The sequence below is a fragment of the Carassius gibelio genome, chromosome B14 (genome assembly GCF_023724105.1).
Source record: "Carassius gibelio isolate Cgi1373 ecotype wild population from Czech Republic chromosome B14, carGib1.2-hapl.c, whole genome shotgun sequence".
In the NCBI taxonomy this organism is placed as follows: Eukaryota; Metazoa; Chordata; class Actinopteri; order Cypriniformes; family Cyprinidae; genus Carassius; species Carassius gibelio.
Window position 1 is genome coordinate 26,599,090 of NC_068409.1, and position 19,640 is coordinate 26,618,729.

Sequence of the window (19,640 nt, forward strand, 5' to 3'; positions counted from 1 at the left end):
ACATCAGGCCCTTCTAAAAACCACCAATCGAGGAGTTTGCATTAATAATAACGGACATCACAAGCTTGATTTATCTCGCGTCTCTAAACTGATAGAGGCTTCGCGTGAATGTACCGTTTCTAACCATCGTCACGGCACACTTGTCAGGTACAGCAAATAAAGTCCTACCTTTTTCTTTGAAAGGTGAGAAACTGCGAAAGTGGAGCACTTCAGATTTCCATTTGAGACGGACGCTCAGATGAAAAGAGGAAAGCTGCGGGATGAGAGTGGAGAAGTGATGATCGGGCAGACGAGGATGAACGAATAACCTCTCATACAAGAATAAGGACATCAGCCGAGCGAGGTAGATCACTCAGTTTAGCTCTCGCAGAATTCATCGTTTGAAGTTGTGCACCTGCCTCAATTCATGATAACGCATGAGCTGTAATCCCGGAGGTGTGCGCGTATTCTTCATTCACTCCAGATGAAGTTTGCTGGACGGCATCGTGACGCGCTCGCGCTGAAAATAGCTCGGACCAGAGAGGGGACATATCGTCGCGAGGCATCTCCAGAGCCCTTCATAAAACACGACGACATGTCACGCAGAGTTGAAAGCGCTCACATTTATGGGACGGGCTGTACAACGTAAAGCCGTTGAGTTTTGCTCACACTGCCTTGATGCTGAGATTTCCTAGGATGCACTTGAACCAAGTTACCTGGGCGATGCTTAGTGTTTATTTACAAAAACGATGGTCTTTATTGATTTTTAAAGAAGCAGTCTTTATATGGTTTGATTTAGTGATATGCAGGATGTTTATCCTTTGCATTAAAATCACATTAAATCTACTTTGAGGTCTTTGCACAAAACACCCTATTAAAATGGATAATTGCGCATGCTAAATTCAATAAATAAGCATTTTAAAAAATTCATATTTATAAATAGATTTATCAGTAAAACAATGAATTTTTAAATACTAAAAACAGATTTAAAACAAATATCTCACAATAGATCTAAATCACTGCAAGTTAGTAGGTCCCCCAAATAAGTCCAGTTAAATGTCAAGTTGATCATTTACAAAACATTGCAAAAGCCTGCACCTCATTGCTTTACCTCATGCTGGATCTGAGAACAAAGGATTTATTTTAATGTCAGGTGGATCAAAGATACATAGCCCATTTGATTTACATGAATTAAAAAACAAGACTATTAATCCATCAGTTTTAAAGTGTTATAAATAATGGGATTTTTTTATAGATGCCGGTAAAATGCAGTCTTTTTTTTTCAAATATTGGGGATTTATCACAATGTTTGTTTTTTTTCCTCACAAAAAGCACAAAAGATAAAAAGCAAAAAAGGGATAAAAATATACACAACACTATAGAAAAGACTGGAAAGTAACAAAATGGCTTGTAATGTACATTTAATATTTACAGTTCTGCAAGCGGTTACTTTCTGCCCTCTTATGGAGGATGATTTTAAAATATATACATGTTTTATGAACACCACTGACACCTGAACTTCCTGTCAGCATCAGGGCTGACTATTGGGCTGCCCTTCTTCTTGACTATTCAACGTGGAGCCATGCCCAGTGTTGGTCCGAATAAAGTTGTTGAGGCCATCAAAGCCTTGATTAAAGAGAAACTCCATATACCAGTTCCAGTACTTCCCGATCTGCAAACATGAAAAGAAGTGTTACGGTGTGGAAAACTGCAACAGAATATGACTGATTAAAAACTTGCTCTCATGTTGACCTGAAATAAGCAGTTTTTAATAAAAAGGAAATTATATAACTTTTTAATACCTTTATAGAACCAAGATCCACGTTCTTCCTCTCTGGCCAACACTGATGAAGAGAACACATAAATATTAATTGTTTTCTCTTTGCTCTAAATCTCAGTAGTACACTGCTGAATGGTGCAGTCGGACCAAAAAAGGTACTTGTATTATTAAAGATGATGAAAACTCCAGTCTCACACAGCATCCATGAATAATAAAATGTGATTCTGTATTAATGGATCCTCTATAAAAGATACATTAATACCACATTTATCTCCTTGTCCATTCCTAAAGTTATTAGTGAAAACCGGAGGCTGCCCTGTCCCCAGTAGTGACACAAGGCTTTACACTTGATGTAATATAATCATCTAATTAGCTTACGCAGCGGAGTTCCTTTCCTTCGCTCCAAATGAGATGACAGTCCAGCATCACTGTACTATTACAAACTCTCACGCATTTAAATGTCACTAGTGTGAGAATATCTCACTCACCCGCTGATGAAATTCGATGGCATAGCTGAAAAGCGCCGGGTGGTGGATGAGATCGAAACGGCACCAGGGTTCTGCCACTTTGCTCAGAGCGATAAGATCCTTGTCGATCTCAATATCTGAACCAGGGATGCACCACCAGGAGTTCCACATGGAGTTCACCATGGCTTGAAGGTTCCGATTAAACTCCTTGTATGTGTTTCTGCTAATGTGGAATGTTTGCTGTAATGTGAGAAAATATTACACATGAAACTAGTGAATAAGTCAACACCTGTCAAGACACATTTTCAGCCCAAAGTGTAAATTCAAATTCCACAGAATGGTTGTGGTACAATAACACCTTGGTGCCACTAAATGGATCTAATGGGTTAGAGTGTGAGACAAGAATCACCTATATATTTTAAATGACAAAAGTGTAATGCTGTGATGAAATTATTTGGCCATATTATTCACTGCAATGCCAGTGCAATGCTTTGTCTAACTGGGTTTCAATCAAGAAGACTCAATTTCTCTTTTCATCCCCAGCAGGTAAGTTGAGGATTACAGCAATAGCCTCCAGGAGCTTCATTGTAAATTCTTAAAAGCACAGCTTGAAGGTCCTTCTAATTTACCCATTATGAGTAAATTATTCAGACACAAAACCTCTTGAATACACACAGTTGGCTTTTCATGACTTTGCTGTGTGTTCATTTTATAACAGTTTCCTCATTACCTCTCTCTGCTGCTCTTGTTTCTTAGCCAAGGTCAGATTCTTCCGGTATCTGAGAAAACGATATAACAACAGAATTTAAATAATAAAGCTAACATATTGTACTAGAATTATTTGTTCCATATATTAAAAATATATTTTAAGTCAGATATACACTACAGCTGTGAAATTAATGTTGGTAGACTTAAATAATTATTATTTTACTTATTTGAGAATTTGACTTTTCCCTCAGCAGGGTTAAGCCAATGATAGTAATGCACTTAAAATGAAAGCTTAGCGAACAAGTGGGCAAAAATGTTGGTCTGTTACTAACACAATTGTTCCTCACAAGTCTTTTTTTGGAGCTTGAAACTATAAATCCCCATCAACTTTCATTATATGGAAAGCAGCTGGATACACTTCCATATTGGCATGATAGTGTATAAAAAGCAGACTTTTGATGTTCAAGTGATCCTTTCCCTTTAAGGTCTTCACAGAAGCACTGCAAGGTTTGTGTGCCGAAGCAGATGAAAGAATCTTCATACTTCATTTAATCTATTGCTTACAGACATCATGCCATGGCAATGTAATGCATTTGAAGGTTCAGGCTGTTGCCCACAGTTTAGCCAGAAGCACACAGGTGTCCCACTGCCATGGGAACCACACATGCGATGAAGAGGAATTCACCCTTCACCCAGCTCATTCACCCAAAAGTTCCAGAAGATAACCTTAATCTAGCATGGCCAGGCTGACATCTCAAGCAGAAAATCTGTAGGATTTACCAGAGTGATAAAACGACCCATAAAGCTTATTATAGCTCAAATTCAGTACCTGTACATGATGTAGCCAAGCCTATCCACGCTGATGGAGTCTGTGGCAAAGAGAGCTGGGTAGAAAACCCCAGCCGGGGGCATGATGATCAGAGGCAAACTGTACTTCAAAAACATGTCACACACCTAGACATCCCGAGAAAAAAAAAAGTCTGCATTGGCACAAAGACATTAACAGCAGGGTTTGTTGCACTAAATCTACTAGACGAAAATCAGCACATAAATCTTAGAAAAACTCAGACTGGAACTTCGGTTGATGTCACTTTGCCAAGAACATCATGTTAATTAAGTTAATCAAAGCTGAGTATACCGTCTCATAGAAAGCAAGTGTCTGGTTGAGCAGAAGAACATGGCAGTTCTCCAGACGGAGTCCCTCAGATGCCAGCAGTCCCACAAAGCGAACCAGCTCCATAACAGAGTCCATGAAGCCAGACAAGGTCATAGTCCTAGGAAGGGGAGTGCATTAATCTTTTCACTCACTTTTTTGAAAGCATACACAAAATAACATGTGAAAAATGAGTTTTCCCTGCAGAATGTACAAAATAAATCAACTAAATCACACCTAGTACACACCAGATGTGTCTTTGTGCTATGCTTGGCACCCACACAATTCGCACAGCACAGAGACCCAAAGCAAAAAGGGAATAATGGGGGTATTGCATTGATGCATAGCACACTGGCGCAGTCAAACAGGGTTTTGCCCTTGATCATAATTTCTCCTTCAGCTGTGCACTTCAGTAATGCAATAAAAAAATAACCAAATCAGCAGCGAATAAGAAGCAATACACGACAGGAGAGGGAAAAAATCCACCGCACTTCATTACACACCGTTCCACAGAACACTTTTAGGGTAAACGAGGTTCAGATGGAGCCCGACCACAGAAGCATTTCATTGATCTCTTTTAAATATAAAATATAAAGAAATCTGCAGTGGTAAACCTCAAGCAAGACTTTTAAAGAGTACAATCACTGGAGTGTGGTCCCATTTCTTCAGATTATTTCTGCAATGTTTTCCAAGACAGTGAGTTTTCGACAGTCATTAAAAAGTGGATTTCAGTGGATTCTGTAAATTGCAAGTCACATTAAAGACAACAGCATTTGCAAGTTATTTAAATACTAGAAAGCAACATGTTTCCAAGACTACTAAACTGGAAACAGTGCTGGGGTTTTATCAGGAATTCATGAGAATAAGTATTTACAGGGTTTCTGCAAGATTTTTAAGCTCAAATTTACGTTTATTTTAAGACCTGAACACATAAAATGAACACCATATGAGCAGGGTAGGGCAATGTCTATAATACCATAAAATCACTGTAAAAAGCAGAATTTACAGTTCAGATACAAGTTTCCTCAAAAACAAAGTTTTATAAAATGAATAATTTTACATTTCAGCCTTTAAAGTCAGAAGTTTATTTTTAAAAACTGTTTATTCTGCTGATTTCTTAAGGACTACCGTGGACAGCTGACCCCACGGAAACCCTGATTTAAGCATTTTTGGCTATATTATTATTGGTTAATACCATTTTCTCGGAGCAAAAAGAAAAGTTGTTTATTTTTTAAATAGGTGGTGAAAATGTGTTGATGACTAATTAAAAACTGTTTTTTTTTTTTTTCATATTTTTGGTATACTCACATGGTGCTGTTGCTGTTAAGACTGATGTCCAAGCCGCCCTCCGATGCGCTGACTGAATGCCATGTCAGCCACTTCACCAGCATGCTATTCAGACACTCGATGACACTACACTGTGAGAAGGACAATGTGAAAAGGCACATTCAGATGAGAGTGAAAAAAATTAAATCCGGCTTTCAACTGCTGTGAGCTTAATCACAACACCACTCAAATAACATCCCAGGAAGTGTTAAGATGCCACGGCTTTGTGTAGAATGAGTAATTCACTTATGTCTGAACGATTTAAGCATTCATTGACATCCTGGCTCACACGGTCATGCTCGTGCTTGATACAAACAAACAGAAAGAAAGAGAAACAACATACAAACCTTGAAAAATACAGTGGATGTAAAATAAAGTTGCTTCAGTGGCTCAAATAGAAGTTTATGCATGTCTATAGATGAAGAAACGAAAGGTTTGGTTAGGTTTACTTCCACTGACCAATAAAATGCTGAAGAAAAACTAAATATTTTATTTGATCAATAAACAATGTAAAAATGCCATTATCATTAGAGGTAAGGACGGTTCATCTTTTAGAACACTACATGCATTTCACAAAAATAAAAAGCCACTAAATCAACAAATGCAGATTTAGTGGCTTGAAGTTACGAGAGCAGAAATGGGAATTCTTGAATTCCTCTGGTTGCAGCAGAGGTAATTGGGACACTTACAGAAGCTTGGCATCAAGGGGATGTCACTTAGAAGATCCAGAATCTGCGGCCGGAGCAGACAGCCGTCCCACACACTCAGAAACTTATAAAGAAAACTCTCAGTGCTGGAGAATCCCTCCTGAGAGCAATGCACAAATATAAAACCTGTCAATGTGGGATTTTACAAGTGGGGAGATCATTCAGGAATGCAGAAGAGAAAGAGAGCAAGGCAGAAAACATGACTGATAGATGTCCTGAGGTTTGTGGAATAAACTGCCACATCTTTCTAATATTAAACATCCAACCTTGAGGCTGCTAAGGTTAATTTCCTATTGGGTAAAACTTGTCTTCTGTTGCTTGGTTGTACCTGAAGGAACTGTTGTGAAAAGAGGATGGTGCTCAGGAAGCGGCAGGCTTCAGAAGTGTTGTCAGAACTTCCATCCACAGGACATAGTAAAAACTCTGCCCAAAACATACAATAAACTGCATTATATTACTGAACTGGAATTTGAATGGGAACTATAAAGGCAGGGAGAGGCTTTAGATAAGCTTGAAAAGGTTTGGTATTATAACATGAAAAAGGTACCCTCTTGCAATGAGTGTCCAAGCCAAAAGTTAAGGCGCAGGAAGGCAGATTCATCCTGTACACAGTCCAGGTAGTGCAGAGCCAGATTTGATCCCAGAAGCGACCCCATCTGGGCAGGCAGCTAAAAACAAGGTATGATTTTAACATGAAGGTGCTATATGCTAAACAACATGCATCTGCACAACGCTGAGACAGTATATCATAACCAAGAGCTGTCAAAAGAGCTGGAGGCAAATAAACCAATTCAGCCATACTTCTGGCTCCTTTGAGACCTTTACTGAAACTGACAGTCTACTACAACAGTTTAGATGAAACACATTCCACCATTCTACATTCTCACTCTTTTCAAACACTGTAATTTGTGTCAGTCTACAAACAGCTGCCTCACAATATGGGACTTCAACAAATAATAAATAAATAAAACTAAGTGACAGATTGACAACGGACATGGCTGAGTCTTTCTGTAATTAACAAGCAAATGTATCATTCATCTGAGAAATGACTGATTCTAATGATGGGGTTGCCACAGTGAGAAAGAATCAATGATCTTTCCCCATGGCCACAAATGAACTGTTTTTTTCCAGATGACTGACTCCACCAGCTTCTTCCTCAATCCTTTCCTAGTGCAGACTGCAAAATTACCCTAAAAAGTGGTGCAGGGACACTATGACAATATTCATTTTGTGAAGTAAAACCATAAAAGAGATTAAATAAGGCTTATAAGGTCAGTGGGTCCGATCTGTAAAAATGTTATGACTTGCCAATTGAGAGTGTAATATAGTTTAGTACTTACAGACGCGACAGTGTTGATGAACATTAAACAAGCCGAACATTTTATTTTACATCTGAAAAACTTGACTACTGTGACAGATTCTGCAGCAATATCAATTAGATAGAAGACTTGATGACATGCTCTCTGATCAGTCTTGTGAGGGCTTAGCTCCACCAAGTGGCCAAACAACAGTAGTGCAAATCCCTGTAAATTTGATGAATATTATACAATATGGCATTTTGCATTTAAAAAGAGCCCAAAAATCTATATCCTATTATACTGCAAGTCAAGTAAAGGAAATGTGCATTACCTCTATATTGTGGATGTTCTCCAGTAGCTCTTTGAAGGAACGGAGCTCCTGCAGACGGAACGCCTTCTTGTTGGAGTTGCTGTCGAATGCCGAGCTCAAGGGAGGTATCGCTAGATGATGTAGTTTCTGTGGACATTAGATAAATACATTCAGTTTATAGAGTAACTGATACATTTTCAGTCATATGATATCAGAACTTGCCTATTTAAGACTGGAATATACAAGGACAGGATTCTGCCCCAAATTCCAGTCTGGAGGAGTCAAAAACTTTTTAAGTCATAAGTCATAATGTCTACTTGCACAATAAGTTGTAGTGAAAAAAAGTTTGTTAAAATTCATAGTATTCATGTGGGACATTCGTGGCCTAATGGTTAGCGAGTCTGACTTACAACCCCAAGTGTGGCTGCCCACTACTCCGGGTGTTTGTTCACAATGTGTGTGTGTGTGCACTTGAATGGATTAAATGCAGAGCACAAATTCCAAGAATGGGTCACCAAACTTGGCCACGACACGTTACTTCACTTTCAATTTTACTTTAATTCAGTAGGTGAAAAGTACCTAAATGGCCTACTATTATTGACGATGTCAGGATGAGGCCACAGGAGAGAATTTGTTAATTTCATTGTGAAAGGACACACCTAGCAATGGTAAGTCATGTAACTGTAACAACGTATGTAACAACATAAAAACATGATGGATGTAGTGCATCCAAATTTGGTCATTGGTCTCCTGGAAACAAGGTGCACTGTGTTTAGGCCAATTTGAAAGTCTGGTAGCATGTGATTCTGCCTGCATCATTTAGTATATGATGCCCAGCTTTTAGGCAAGTCTAGTGTTTTAAAATCTGTTAAAATTTAAATTTTTAAAAACACCCTTTAGTTGACAAGTCAGCGTTCTCTAATGCTCTTTACAGTATTACAAAGATGACATCTTACCCGCTTTCTGGAGGATGGCTTCTCTTTCAGATCCAGGCTGAGGCTCAGGTCAACTAAAACAGCACCCTTGTTTTTCCTCTGCACAGCACTAAGAGCCACTTTCCAGGTGGAGTTGTGATTCTTGAATCCAGTCTGAAAAGCAAAAAATTGCTTGGTCTAAGAGTCTGAAACACCTGGCAGAGTAACAAAGCTCTGTTGGAAAAAACGGTAATGACTACAATACACTAACCCTCACTCTTGATGGAAGAGAGAGCGTCACTAGGTCTGGTCGGAACACTTTGTAGAGTGCTAAAAGTTGTGTGAGAAATGGTTGTCTACCCTAATAGGAAAAATGGGAGAAAACAAAGTACTTGTGAAATGAAACATCCAATTACAAGAAACATTCTCTAGCACTACAGTTAAGCTATGTTTATAATAAAGGATGTGGAGGCATTTATTTTAATATTTAATAGATGGAGTCTTTACCATTTTGGCCTGAATATCCAACAGTTTCCTGACTCTGTATGGGTGAACTACGAAAGTGGAAAATAAAAGTCAGAATAACAAGCAAATAACATCATGTAAGACTCTTACAACATTTATAAAAAAAAATGAAACCACTTAGTCAACAACTCACCATGTTCCCGCATGGTTAAAAGGTACAACAAGTGGCAAATAAAAGGGCACTGGAAGGAAAAAATACAATTAGCCTAGTAAATAAATTTGAAAACCGAAACCTGGGAATATCCTCAATTTAAGAAAAACAAAAAAAACACTTTGCAAAGCACAACTAACCAGATTTTCTTCCGTCACAAAGCTGAAAATGAAGCCATAAATGGATCTCAAGTCATCTTTGCGGTCAATCAGGTCAAAAACAGTGAGCACCCAGCGGACAAAGAGAACCTTAAAAGACAAGATATGAACTAAGTGTTCAAAGATAGCAAAGAAACAGAAGCAGTGACAGATTTCGACGGGGACAGAAAAAAGACTTGGTTCTATGCAATGGGTGTTGATTGTATTTTTAGATGAAGGTGATGCATAAAAAAAAAAAAAAAAGTCAGATGAAATCAAGCCTGCAGGGGTGGGGACTAAATAACTTTCAAAGTCTCAGAGAAGTCTGTCATTCCACCATAGGACTGAGACATTATAATTTTTTGATGAACATATATAGAATAAATAGAATTTAGTGTTTATTTTCATTTCCGATACCTAATTTTGAAACCTATGAAGCAAAAGCAAATGACAGCCATTTCACTAATGACCAGACACAATCAACAGCCCTCACCTGTGCATTCATTGGCATTTTCCCTACACACAGCCATGACAGCCCCTTTACGATGGCCTCCTGCGGCACTACTGTGGCAGGTACAAGAAACTTCAGCACACGGGTACAGTTCGCAGTTCCTGTCGGATGAACAGAACTTAATCATCTGTGCCATAAACAACTAAAGATACTGCTCCTCAGGAATTCCTGCTCATAAACAAATACAGCTGAAGAAACCTGTGCATCCCCTAATAATTATATTACCTGCATTGAGGCTTAAAGCCAAGTCCAGCATCATTGTGATGAGCTCCGGAGGAAGACCCTTACTGAGAGCCACTGTCTCCACCCTCACCAGATTCCTCTCCAGCTCATCATTCCCTCGGACTACTGTGCCAGCTTCCACTGTAACATTCAACAATACATGTAAACAGATATCATCACACCTAGTGATACAGTATCTGCTATCTGGTGACGACTACACCCTTACACAGATAAACAAAAGACCTTAACAAACTTGAAGTCGTTGTAAGAGTTACTAAAGGAACAAAAACTAAATAACTAAATAAACAATTAATGAAAAAAGAACGTCCCTACTGTTAAATTATAACACTCTAAAATAGCTTTTGTAATCCGTTTCTATAATGTTTTATGCTGCACTTACCCCGAGACAAATACTTCACCGCGAGACCGAAGGGATCCGCCTCGCCTTTTCTCTTTTCTTTTTCTGCCAAACGCAAACTTCTGTTGCTCGCAGAGGAGACGGAGGAGTCTATTTCCCCGGACGGATCGGAGCCTAACCCCGCCAGGTTAGATATATCGGCCATTTTTGCGCTACATTATAGTATTATTTGCTCTCCCTCGCGTGTTTGTCTCGGTCGCTGAAGTAACCCATTCAAACCAAACGCCAAATCTGCCGCGACCGTTTGAACATGCGCACTGCATCACTTCCTGTTCTGCCGCTAGCACAATGAACACAATGAACTGAAAGCGGAATAGCTTTACTGCGACAAAGATGTCATTAATATATGGTTATGTTACAAATTTTATTTTTCATTGAATTCTTAATTTGCATTTATTGTTGTTCAAACATATACAATTGTGTATATTTTAAAATATTAACAAAGCAAATTAGATGCACAGTCAAATAAGTTCCAAGGGAAGTTACAAGAGTCTAAAATATTACACAGCTAAAAATTTGATACGTGACTACTGTGTCTAAAAGCAATTTCCCTAAGGGGTGATCATAAAACAATAATTATAATTATTACTATCATTACTTATTATTATTACTATTATTTCCAAGGTATTACTGGTAAGCTACCAATCATGGCTTTGCTGGAGGAGGGAGCCGCTTTCTTGTACTTCATGTGATATTTTATGGTGGTTGGCAAACAAACGTAGAATGCGATTATCTGCCACCTACTGGACTGGAGAGAGCAACCTCAGAGTAGTTGAAAAATGAATTCAAATATTAATTATATAACAGCAGAATATCAGACCAATTTTGAGCCATCAGGATACTGAGTTGACTATATTTGATAAATAGCTTGTTTGGTATTAAATGGTAAGAACTGTAATACAGTAATACTATGTGATGAAATGATGCATACTAAGACAATACTATACATCCACACTTTAAATATTTATTTTGGATTTTTCTTTCTATTTTTCATTCCATTCATATTTAAATAAGTTTAGTAAAAATTGAGCAAGACATAAAAATCACAAGTGTTTTTAATACTATCACCAAACTGCATGATAAACTGCATAGCGGTTTTATTGTCAGCATCTTCATGCACAAACATCAGTTTTGTTTTTTTCCCTCAGTCAAATATGATGTATTCTGTGTAAATGAATGCACAATTCAGTTCATGAGCTAGCTGGGCACTCTGGTAAAAGTTTAGACACAGGTCATGTTCTCCGTTAGGTATTTTTTTTAATTATCAGTATATATCCAAACATTTCAAGACAAGTTTCTCAATTCTACTCCTTCCAGTACTGTGCATTTAGAATGTGTCACTTATTTGAAACACCCGATTCATCTCTTTCAGTAGTGATGCATAAGCTGCATTTAGTATGTAAAATTAGTAAGACACCTCAAATGAGCAGTGCTGGGCTTACAAATGTAATAGTATAAAGGAACAAATTTATCTAAAGAAAATACAGTCGATAAAAAAAAAAAAAAAAATCTATTTTAGTAATAAAACAATGTGGTAGTTCTATGAATCAAAAGGAGAAAGCGACCATAAGAAGAATCCTAGGATATGATTTTTATTTGACTGTTTTTGGAGAGACAACCTAGAAAATATATTTTGATCAAATGAAATATTTGAACAAAGAAATACTATTATATGCAAATTAAAAAAGAATAATAACATGCAGAACGTACATGTACCTAAACAAACTGTGCTGTTTTCAGTTTTGATGGTTGTAACAGATATGAAAGCAACAGAAAAGCTACTGTCTGCCATCTGACTTGAACATTTAAACAAAAGATGTAAAGCATCTCAATGTAAACAGAACTGGATTTATATAGTATTCATTGATTAGTTCAAAAAGTTAAAAAAAAAATTATAAAAACTGTTGACATTTGAAGAAACCTGTATCACAGTATAATCTTAAAAGTGACATTTTATATATATTTTAATGCAGGGCCAAAATAATAATAACAATAAATACAACATGGAATTACAGTAGTTTAATCTTTTGGTGCACAACCACAACCAAAACAGTTGCCACAATGGTGATCGTCCAAACTGAAAATTTGTATTTATTTATATATATATATATATATATATATATATATATATATATATATATATATATATATATATATATATATATATATATATATTAGAAGTTTTACAGGTGAGACGTGAGGTAAAGGTAACACAAGATCTGGTTTTCAGGCTTCTGATATGTAGCTGTGGGACATAAATCACCTTTTGGGACTACTGTCTTTTTTTCTGAGCACCTTCTCTACTATCCAGAGAAACAGATCGTCTGTCAGGCGCTCTTTCTGAAATTGTGGAGCTAAGAAACTTTGACTTTGTTCTTTTCCTGGGCAGTGATCTGTTCTTCTCGTCTCTCCTCCCTCTCAGGCCGGTCCTCACCCTGACGAGCAATGAGCAGCCGACACGTCAGCAAAATACCAAACACTAGGGCATGAGCATAGCGTTTTAGAGGATCCCCAACCAGCTGGTGGAAGAAAAGCACTGCTAGCATAACCAGTAGCAGAATAAAGTTGGCCAAGTCTTTTGGTCTCCCTGGCACAAGGGTCAGAACAATTCCACATCCCACCTCAAGAGTACCAATAATCTTGCGTAGAAGTACAGAAGAAATGCCGATTTTTTTCAATGCCGGAAGGGCCTTTGCATAACTCTTGTACGCCTTTTTCTGGAAAGTGAACAGAAACATTACATTTATATTTTTGCCAAGAATGTTTAACATTAATACTTATGTTACGCATGTAACTATACAGATAGATAGATAGATAGATAGATAGATAGATAGATAGATAGATAGATAGATAGATAGATAGATAGATAGATAGATAGATAGATAGATGCCCATATTGACCCAACTGTATTACATTGAATTGTATATATATATATATATATATATATATATATATATATATATATATATATATATATATACATACGTACACATACGCACATACGTATATATATATATATATATATATATATATATATATATATATATATATATATATATATGAATGTGTCTATGACATCAGCACAGCAACTGCTGCACCTGGATGGAAGATAGAATTTGCTGGAAAGCGGCGCCATTGCTTTATCATGAGCTGCTTTAAAATGATTGTTTTAGAACGATATTGCAAAATAATCTTCACACGTCATATCTGAGAGCGTTTCTTCTGTTTATCATACAGATGATGCGCATTGTGATGTCATAATTGACCTATGCATGCGATAATGAAACGATGTTGCGGCTGTGCATAAAATGCGCTGTTCAGCTGCTCCAATTATGTTTGACATAATTCGACTCATTATCAGGATTTAAATTATGTCGTTCTTATATCTAAGATTATGAATGGAATTAAATGCACACACAAAAAAAAAAAATGCAAAAAGAGCCAGATACTTTCGCACCCTCTGCTAAAACAAAGCCGGTTGCCTCATGCTGAAGCTTCATTTGCTTACATAGATGCTGCTAAGCGACGGTCACTTACCATTTCACTATATGCATCTTTGCTTAACCTCGGTGTGAGTTTAATTGTACCCATGAACACAAAGAACAGACCCAGTGCAAAGGAAAGGGCGACAATTGTTACGGTTCTTGGCGAGGCCATCTTCGGTAAAGTCTCCTTTCGATTGGCATCCGTTGTCCCGCTCCAGTTTACTGTCCTGCTGAAGATGCTGAAGGGGGGAAGGGCTTGATGAATACAGTCAAATATGGCTGCATGTCATTCCGCTCCAGTACTAGGGAGCACCAATAGAGGGCGCTGCGGTTGATCAATGTCATCTAGACATACAGCCAACTGCAGCCTGTGCTTCTTTCCTAACACTAGGGGAGGCCCTTACTGTCTATGGGGAGGCCTCAGAGTCAGCAAACTTACACCACACGCAGGATGTTCAGAAACAGCAAATTGGAAATGTCCCAATATTATAAAAAAAAGTATTCCGTTAGTTTGGACAACTATTTGGTAACTGAAAATTGCTAGCTTATTAGTAATTATTTAAAAATATAAACGGCATTAAATTATCTATGGTACAAATGGTCAAATCAAATATTTATCTTGGTTTTTCAGTTAGTAGACCGACTAGCAAGCGCCAACTGGTTCTTATTCAAAACGAATTGTTTAATAATTTATTACAATAACCAGTGTTTTGATCAAGAGTTCTTTCATTTATTTGGTTGAAAAACATCATGGACAATCATTTTGAGCAATAGGTATCCCATCATGCAATTTCTTCTCCACATAAAACCATTACACAAACACGCACACAAGTATAAATTGGCTAAAAAGAAACGATTTATATATATATAATTTTTTTTTTTTTTTTAAAGATAAAAATTAATATACAAATTCACAAAAAAATTTAGGCATCTTCTTATTGAAACCTGTAGAAACAGACTCAAGGATAAATACAGTGAATGTAATATACTTAATGATAAACCATCTTGATTATCTATCAGACTGATTCATCATATACTGTCTTAGATTATGTGTGTAAGTTATAATACAAAAATCTTTTAGGACATTATCAGTCTTTTTTCACGACAGACCTTTTTGAATGGTGTCTCATTTTTAGTATAATTATTTCTCAATCATTTGTCCATATGATCTCTTAATACAATTACAATACAAGTATACATTTACAAAGGTATCAATTACGACAATCTAGTCATTAAAAAACATTAACTTCTGTTTGCAGACATTGATAGCAGACTTCTGTTTGGGTAAAATGGTTCAGCATGTCATCCATCCAAGTCTTCCAATTCTTCATAGGTCTTCATTCTTCTTTTTCATAACTATCCCGAAGCCATGTCCTGTTCCTGTCGGGCTTTGAGAGCCAAAATTGCTTTTCGGTAAAGGTCTATTAGGAAACAGGCAAATTAGTCTCTACTTTTCTACAGATCAGGGCTGTCTGTGTTGAGCAAATGCTTTGGTTTGTTTTATTGTCTTAATATCAAATGATTGCCAATAAATATTTTGTTTATATACAATTGTGTCTAAAAATTCATCCCACAAGGCCTAATTTTACCCCAAGAGCAGCCATGATCAAAAGGAATAGTGTTATAGAGGCCACTGATTCTTACCAAAAGTATTTGAAAGATCAGCAGGCTGTGTATAAGCTGCTGGAACTTCCTCTGTGTTTATCTTGTTCTTTCGTTTTACTTTAACTGTCTTCTTTTTTCGCATTCTTTCCTCTTTTCCTGTGAATATATAGTTTAAAAGCTTGAAAAGAAATAGGATGCAGTATTTCAGTTTTAATGACACTAAAGTTTCAATACCTCTAGAGGGTCTGGAGACCTCGCTGTTGGGAGATTCTGGTAGACATGAGTTCTCCTCTTTTACTTTTACTTTGGCTTTGCGTTTCATTTTCCTTCGTTTGGGAGGCAGTAATGCACTGCTGGCTTTATCTTTCTGGCTGTTGTGGTCCTGTTCTGCTTCATTTCCTTCTGTCTCCTCCACCTCGTCTTCATTTACTCTGCTTGGACTCTCCTTCGTAATTTTAACCTTCACCTTCTTCTTTTTGCTTAGTTTCTTTTTTAAGGAGTTCTCCTACAACGCCAAAGAGTAAATCAGTAAGTGAAGTCAACAGTACAGTTTTGTAAAAAAAATCCAATGATAAAGATATTTAACCTTATTTAGAATATTTAGAGTCCCATTTTTCCTCAAAGTTTCATTGTGCTGTTCTTGACGGATATCGGTTTTGCTTGTACGTGTTCTGCAAGACAAGATGTATTTTCATACATACAAATAAGAGCTAAAAATAGTCAGCTAAGGACGGCCCTATGTAAATACATATTATCTTATATAAACACATCCCTTACTTTTCCTCTTTAGATTTATTACGGCTCTTCTCTATTTTTCCTCTCTTCTCTTTTTCTTCTGGCCCTAATGCTCGCCTCCCGTCTCTCATCACACGGGCACAGAGGTCAGGGTAGTCCAGGCACACGGCTCGCAGTAGCCATCTGAGACCTCGCAGAGTCTTTCTGTCTGACCAGCGACGCAGGTCCATTGAGGCCGAACATGGCTCCTGTAGATTAAGTACAAACTGCTTAAAATACACTGTATGAAAGCTACTGGTAACTGGTCAGAATGTTGCCATAAACGTTAACATGGCATACTGTCAGTTCCTTTACTCTGGAGGTTTATCTTATGTGTTGAATATGTCCCAATCGTTTCACAGTACTCACGATGTGGCAAAGGGAACGGCTTTGGTTGACCAGCCTCTCTAGAGAGAGTACTTCAATGAGTTCATTTCCCAGCAGAGCATTTATTTTGTCCTGTTTATTTGCCAGCCTGTAATGAGATAAAGATAGAGATGGCCAAAATAAGTTGAAGTGCAGGCAAAATTCTAATAGTTGCCTAATTAGAAACACTGAAGATGGTACCGCTATTTGTAACTGCATTTTATATTTATTTTAAAAAGAAAGCATTTTCAAAGAAAATAATAGTTTTTTAATAATTTATTTATAATTATAAACTTATATATTTTCATCAGAAAGGTGATTTAATAAAACCAGTTTTAAACAGGGCTATCTTACACAAGAAGAGGTTTTCCTGCTACTCTTGGATGCTTCAGTAAGTCCACCAGAGCTTCTTTGACCTCTTTCATTCGTTGTCTGTCACTGGAATCCACCACAAAGATGATGCCGTGAGCTTCACCGTAATGTTCTCTCCAAGCCCCCCGAACCTCAGGAGCCCCTCCCATATCAAGTATGTTAACCAAGTAGTTCTCCACCCTTAATTCAGTGCGGACACATCCATGAGTGGGACCTACATCTCCAGGGGGCACTGAACAAGGTATCATAGCATTAAAACTCAACAAATTGCAGTCAGTTTTGCAAATCTCTCACTGATGTACTGTAACATTTATTCAAATTACCTCTCAACATCCCTCGGACACAAGATGTTTTTCCAGCCTTGTCCAAACCAACTACTAGAACTGTGATCTTCCTAGAAACAATTTCAAACAGGGTTATTGAATATGTGGTATTTGTTCACAATAGGCCAACCTTTTCTGATCAGCAAAAACAATAACAAAATCAGATAGGATTGTACAGGTACTTCAGTGGCTGCTGGAGTTTGGAGACCCAGCTGCAGCAATTGCTCATGAGGTTGAACATGTTGACCTGAGGAGGAGAGAACCAGGGAGAGCACCATCGTCTCCGTAACTCGTACCTGAGAGCAGATAACGGGGATACTCACTCATTTGTACTCATGGCCTTGGAATACATTTAAACCCCAGCTGTTGTGTCTCACACAGGTATTAACCTTAATCATTAAGGATTCAGTAGTTACTTGAGTTTCTGACACCCACACCATCCCCATAATACCTGTAATGCTTGAAAAGCAAATACAAAAAATGGTAAAATATAGGATCAGTTTTGAGAAAAAGCCATCCTCACTTTTATTTATAATTTTAAAAATAACATATTATTACATATAACATATAAACATATTATTTAGTTTTTAAGTGTTTTATTCACATTTTAAATGCATTTTATTATTATTTAAAATTATTTTATTTATTTTTAAAAACACATTTTAAGATATTTGTAATATGTTTTAAACATTTACTTTTATAGATCAAACAAAACAAGACAACACAACACAGCCAAACAAAAAGAAAAGTCTTAACTCTTAACTCCTCATTTTAAAACCAAATAAAGGTGCATTAAAATACAGCAACAACAAAAAAAAAGACTGCAAACACACTTTATATCACAACAAAACAATATAAAACAAAACCACTAGTCCTCTTTTTAAGAATCAGCCTTAAACTGTCATGGTTTTTTCAAAACACTGCAAAAGAGCTGATTAGGCTTTGTTTTTGAGCCAACTAATAAGCTCTTCCAGGGCAAAACCTGCTCATATTCAGCAGCTTCCCATCCAGCGCAGACACAATGTAGTCTAATTACATGTACAGGTGTCTGTGTTGTAGGACTGTTATCTATTTTAGTGCTCGGTCCATCACTGTACATCTGTTCAGTCCCGTAAGCCTTTAAAGAGTAGTCTGAGTCAATTATACTGTTCTTGTTTTGAACACCTGACCCCTTTATCCAAGCAGCATGCACTCCTGTAGCCTACCGTGCAAATACTCTCTATGTTTGTAAATGTCAAATATGTTTAAACATTTTTTTCTACATAACAAAACTTTCCAAATGACACCTTACACATAATTAAGGATGCAACAACTTTAAGTTCTTAACTTCATATTTAAAAAGCATCAACATGTTAGAGTGGATTATTAAATACATACAAACATACATAATACAGTGTTTGGAGACCACTATAATATTCGGTGTACTTCTCTGCACAATCACATGTGATCATAAACAGCATTAATATACAATATACATTAATATAGTATACAGACACATGCAGACATAATACAGCACATCATATCACATATATAGAGTTTATATTCAGTCGATAAAAAAATATTACTCACAGTAGTATGTCAGACTCCATGCGTTTTTGTTTGTCTCTCCAGAGACATTTTGCACAAGTCTGCTAAAAACTAATCGGGGGCTACTTATTCCTCTAATCCTGTCACCTCATGTGGGAGGAGCTTAGAAGGAACGCCATCACATCCTTACAACCAATTCTATGGGAGACAGGTGACAGCTGCCATTCTGCATGGTTTAACTGGGCTAAATGTAGACATCTGCCAGGTTATTATAATCTAAATATATGTGACCATCCTAACAAATACTTAAATTTTAGTTGTAAGTCCATAGACAACTGGTAAATGAGAAACATTTGATCTACTACTCAGTCTAATGCATATTACTGTGTAGAGCATTATAGTGTGCCGTCATCCTGTTGTTTACGCAGGACTTGCAGATAAATAATCCAAGTGATGCAGTACGTGCTTCTAAAATCTCCATCTTCAGAAGACTATTGCTTTTGCTAATTCACAAGAGTATATGCAATTCTTATTTTTATGTGATATTGCAGTATTGTAAATAATTAATCCGTGCGCATCCCT

General features: G+C 37.1%; 4 protein-coding genes across 7 annotated transcripts in view; all 4 read right to left on the reverse strand.

The window, feature by feature from the left end:
* The window catches only part of LOC127971362 (dystrophin-related protein 2-like), a 126,300-nt gene extending 125,992 nt beyond the window's left edge, over positions 1-308 (reverse strand). For all 4 annotated transcript variants that reach the window (XM_052574312.1, XM_052574308.1, XM_052574311.1 and 1 more), the window contains exon 1: positions 169-308. The gene's annotated coding sequence lies outside the window, so the exon portion shown is untranslated. The remainder of the gene's footprint in view (positions 1-168) is intronic.
* A 793-nt stretch (positions 309-1,101) lies between these two features.
* Positions 1,102-10,908, reverse strand: cenpi (centromere protein I). The gene is made up of 20 exons (XM_052574313.1): positions 10,589-10,908; positions 10,192-10,329; positions 9,949-10,067; positions 9,459-9,566; positions 9,301-9,349; positions 9,150-9,196; positions 8,914-9,003; positions 8,685-8,816; positions 7,750-7,875; positions 6,668-6,788; positions 6,449-6,543; positions 6,103-6,220; positions 5,761-5,825; positions 5,396-5,505; positions 4,073-4,208; positions 3,764-3,888; positions 2,957-3,005; positions 2,248-2,466; positions 1,782-1,823; positions 1,102-1,651 (listed from the first exon to the last, which is right to left on the reverse strand). The coding sequence occupies exons 1-20, from the start codon at positions 10,749-10,751 to the stop codon at positions 1,511-1,513; spliced, it is 2,193 nt and encodes a 730-aa protein (XP_052430273.1). The 5' UTR covers positions 10,752-10,908; the 3' UTR covers positions 1,102-1,510.
* A 735-nt stretch (positions 10,909-11,643) lies between these two features.
* On the reverse strand, positions 11,644-14,392 carry LOC127971187 (novel acetylcholine receptor chaperone). The gene is made up of 2 exons (XM_052574022.1): positions 14,144-14,392; positions 11,644-13,323 (listed from the first exon to the last, which is right to left on the reverse strand). Exons 1-2 carry the CDS (start codon positions 14,261-14,263, stop codon positions 12,961-12,963), a joined length of 483 nt encoding a protein of 160 aa, XP_052429982.1. The 5' UTR covers positions 14,264-14,392; the 3' UTR covers positions 11,644-12,960.
* Positions 14,393-14,799: 407 nt separating this feature from the next.
* Positions 14,800-19,366, reverse strand: arl13a (ADP-ribosylation factor-like 13A). The gene is made up of 10 exons (XM_052574020.1): positions 19,101-19,366; positions 17,714-17,827; positions 17,532-17,602; positions 17,191-17,440; positions 16,840-16,945; positions 16,474-16,679; positions 16,283-16,367; positions 15,931-16,201; positions 15,736-15,852; positions 14,800-15,512 (listed from the first exon to the last, which is right to left on the reverse strand). The coding sequence occupies exons 1-10, from the start codon at positions 19,118-19,120 to the stop codon at positions 15,448-15,450; spliced, it is 1,305 nt and encodes a 434-aa protein (XP_052429980.1). The 5' UTR covers positions 19,121-19,366; the 3' UTR covers positions 14,800-15,447.
* Positions 19,367-19,640: the final 274 nt, after the last annotated feature.

Bases quoted from the DNA above. Each gene is read 5' to 3' on its own strand.
- cenpi (XM_052574313.1), bottom strand. From the start codon at position 10,751: ATGGCCGATATATCTAACCTGGCGGGGTTAGGCTCCGATCCGTCCGGG. The intron at 7,876-8,684 runs GTAAGATGTCAT...TAATGTCCACAG, and splicing joins AGCCATCCTCCAGAAAGCGG to AAACTACATCATCTAGCGAT. The intron at 1,652-1,781 runs GTATTAAAAAGT...TCATGTTTGCAG, and splicing joins TGGATCTTGGTTCTATAAAG to ATCGGGAAGTACTGGAACTG.
- LOC127971187 (XM_052574022.1), bottom strand. From the start codon at position 14,263: ATGGCCTCGCCAAGAACCGTAACAATTGTCGCCCTTTCCTTTGCACTG. The intron at 13,324-14,143 runs GTAAGTGACCGT...TTCACTTTCCAG, and splicing joins AAGATGCATATAGTGAAATG to AAAAAGGCGTACAAGAGTTA.
- arl13a (XM_052574020.1), bottom strand. From the start codon at position 19,120: ATGGAGTCTGACATACTACT. The intron at 17,828-19,100 runs GTGAGTAATATT...ATCTGCTCTCAG, and splicing joins ATGGAGTCTGACATACTACT to GTACGAGTTACGGAGACGAT. The intron at 17,603-17,713 runs GTACCTGTACAA...AATTGTTTCTAG, and splicing joins AAACTCCAGCAGCCACTGAA to GAAGATCACAGTTCTAGTAG.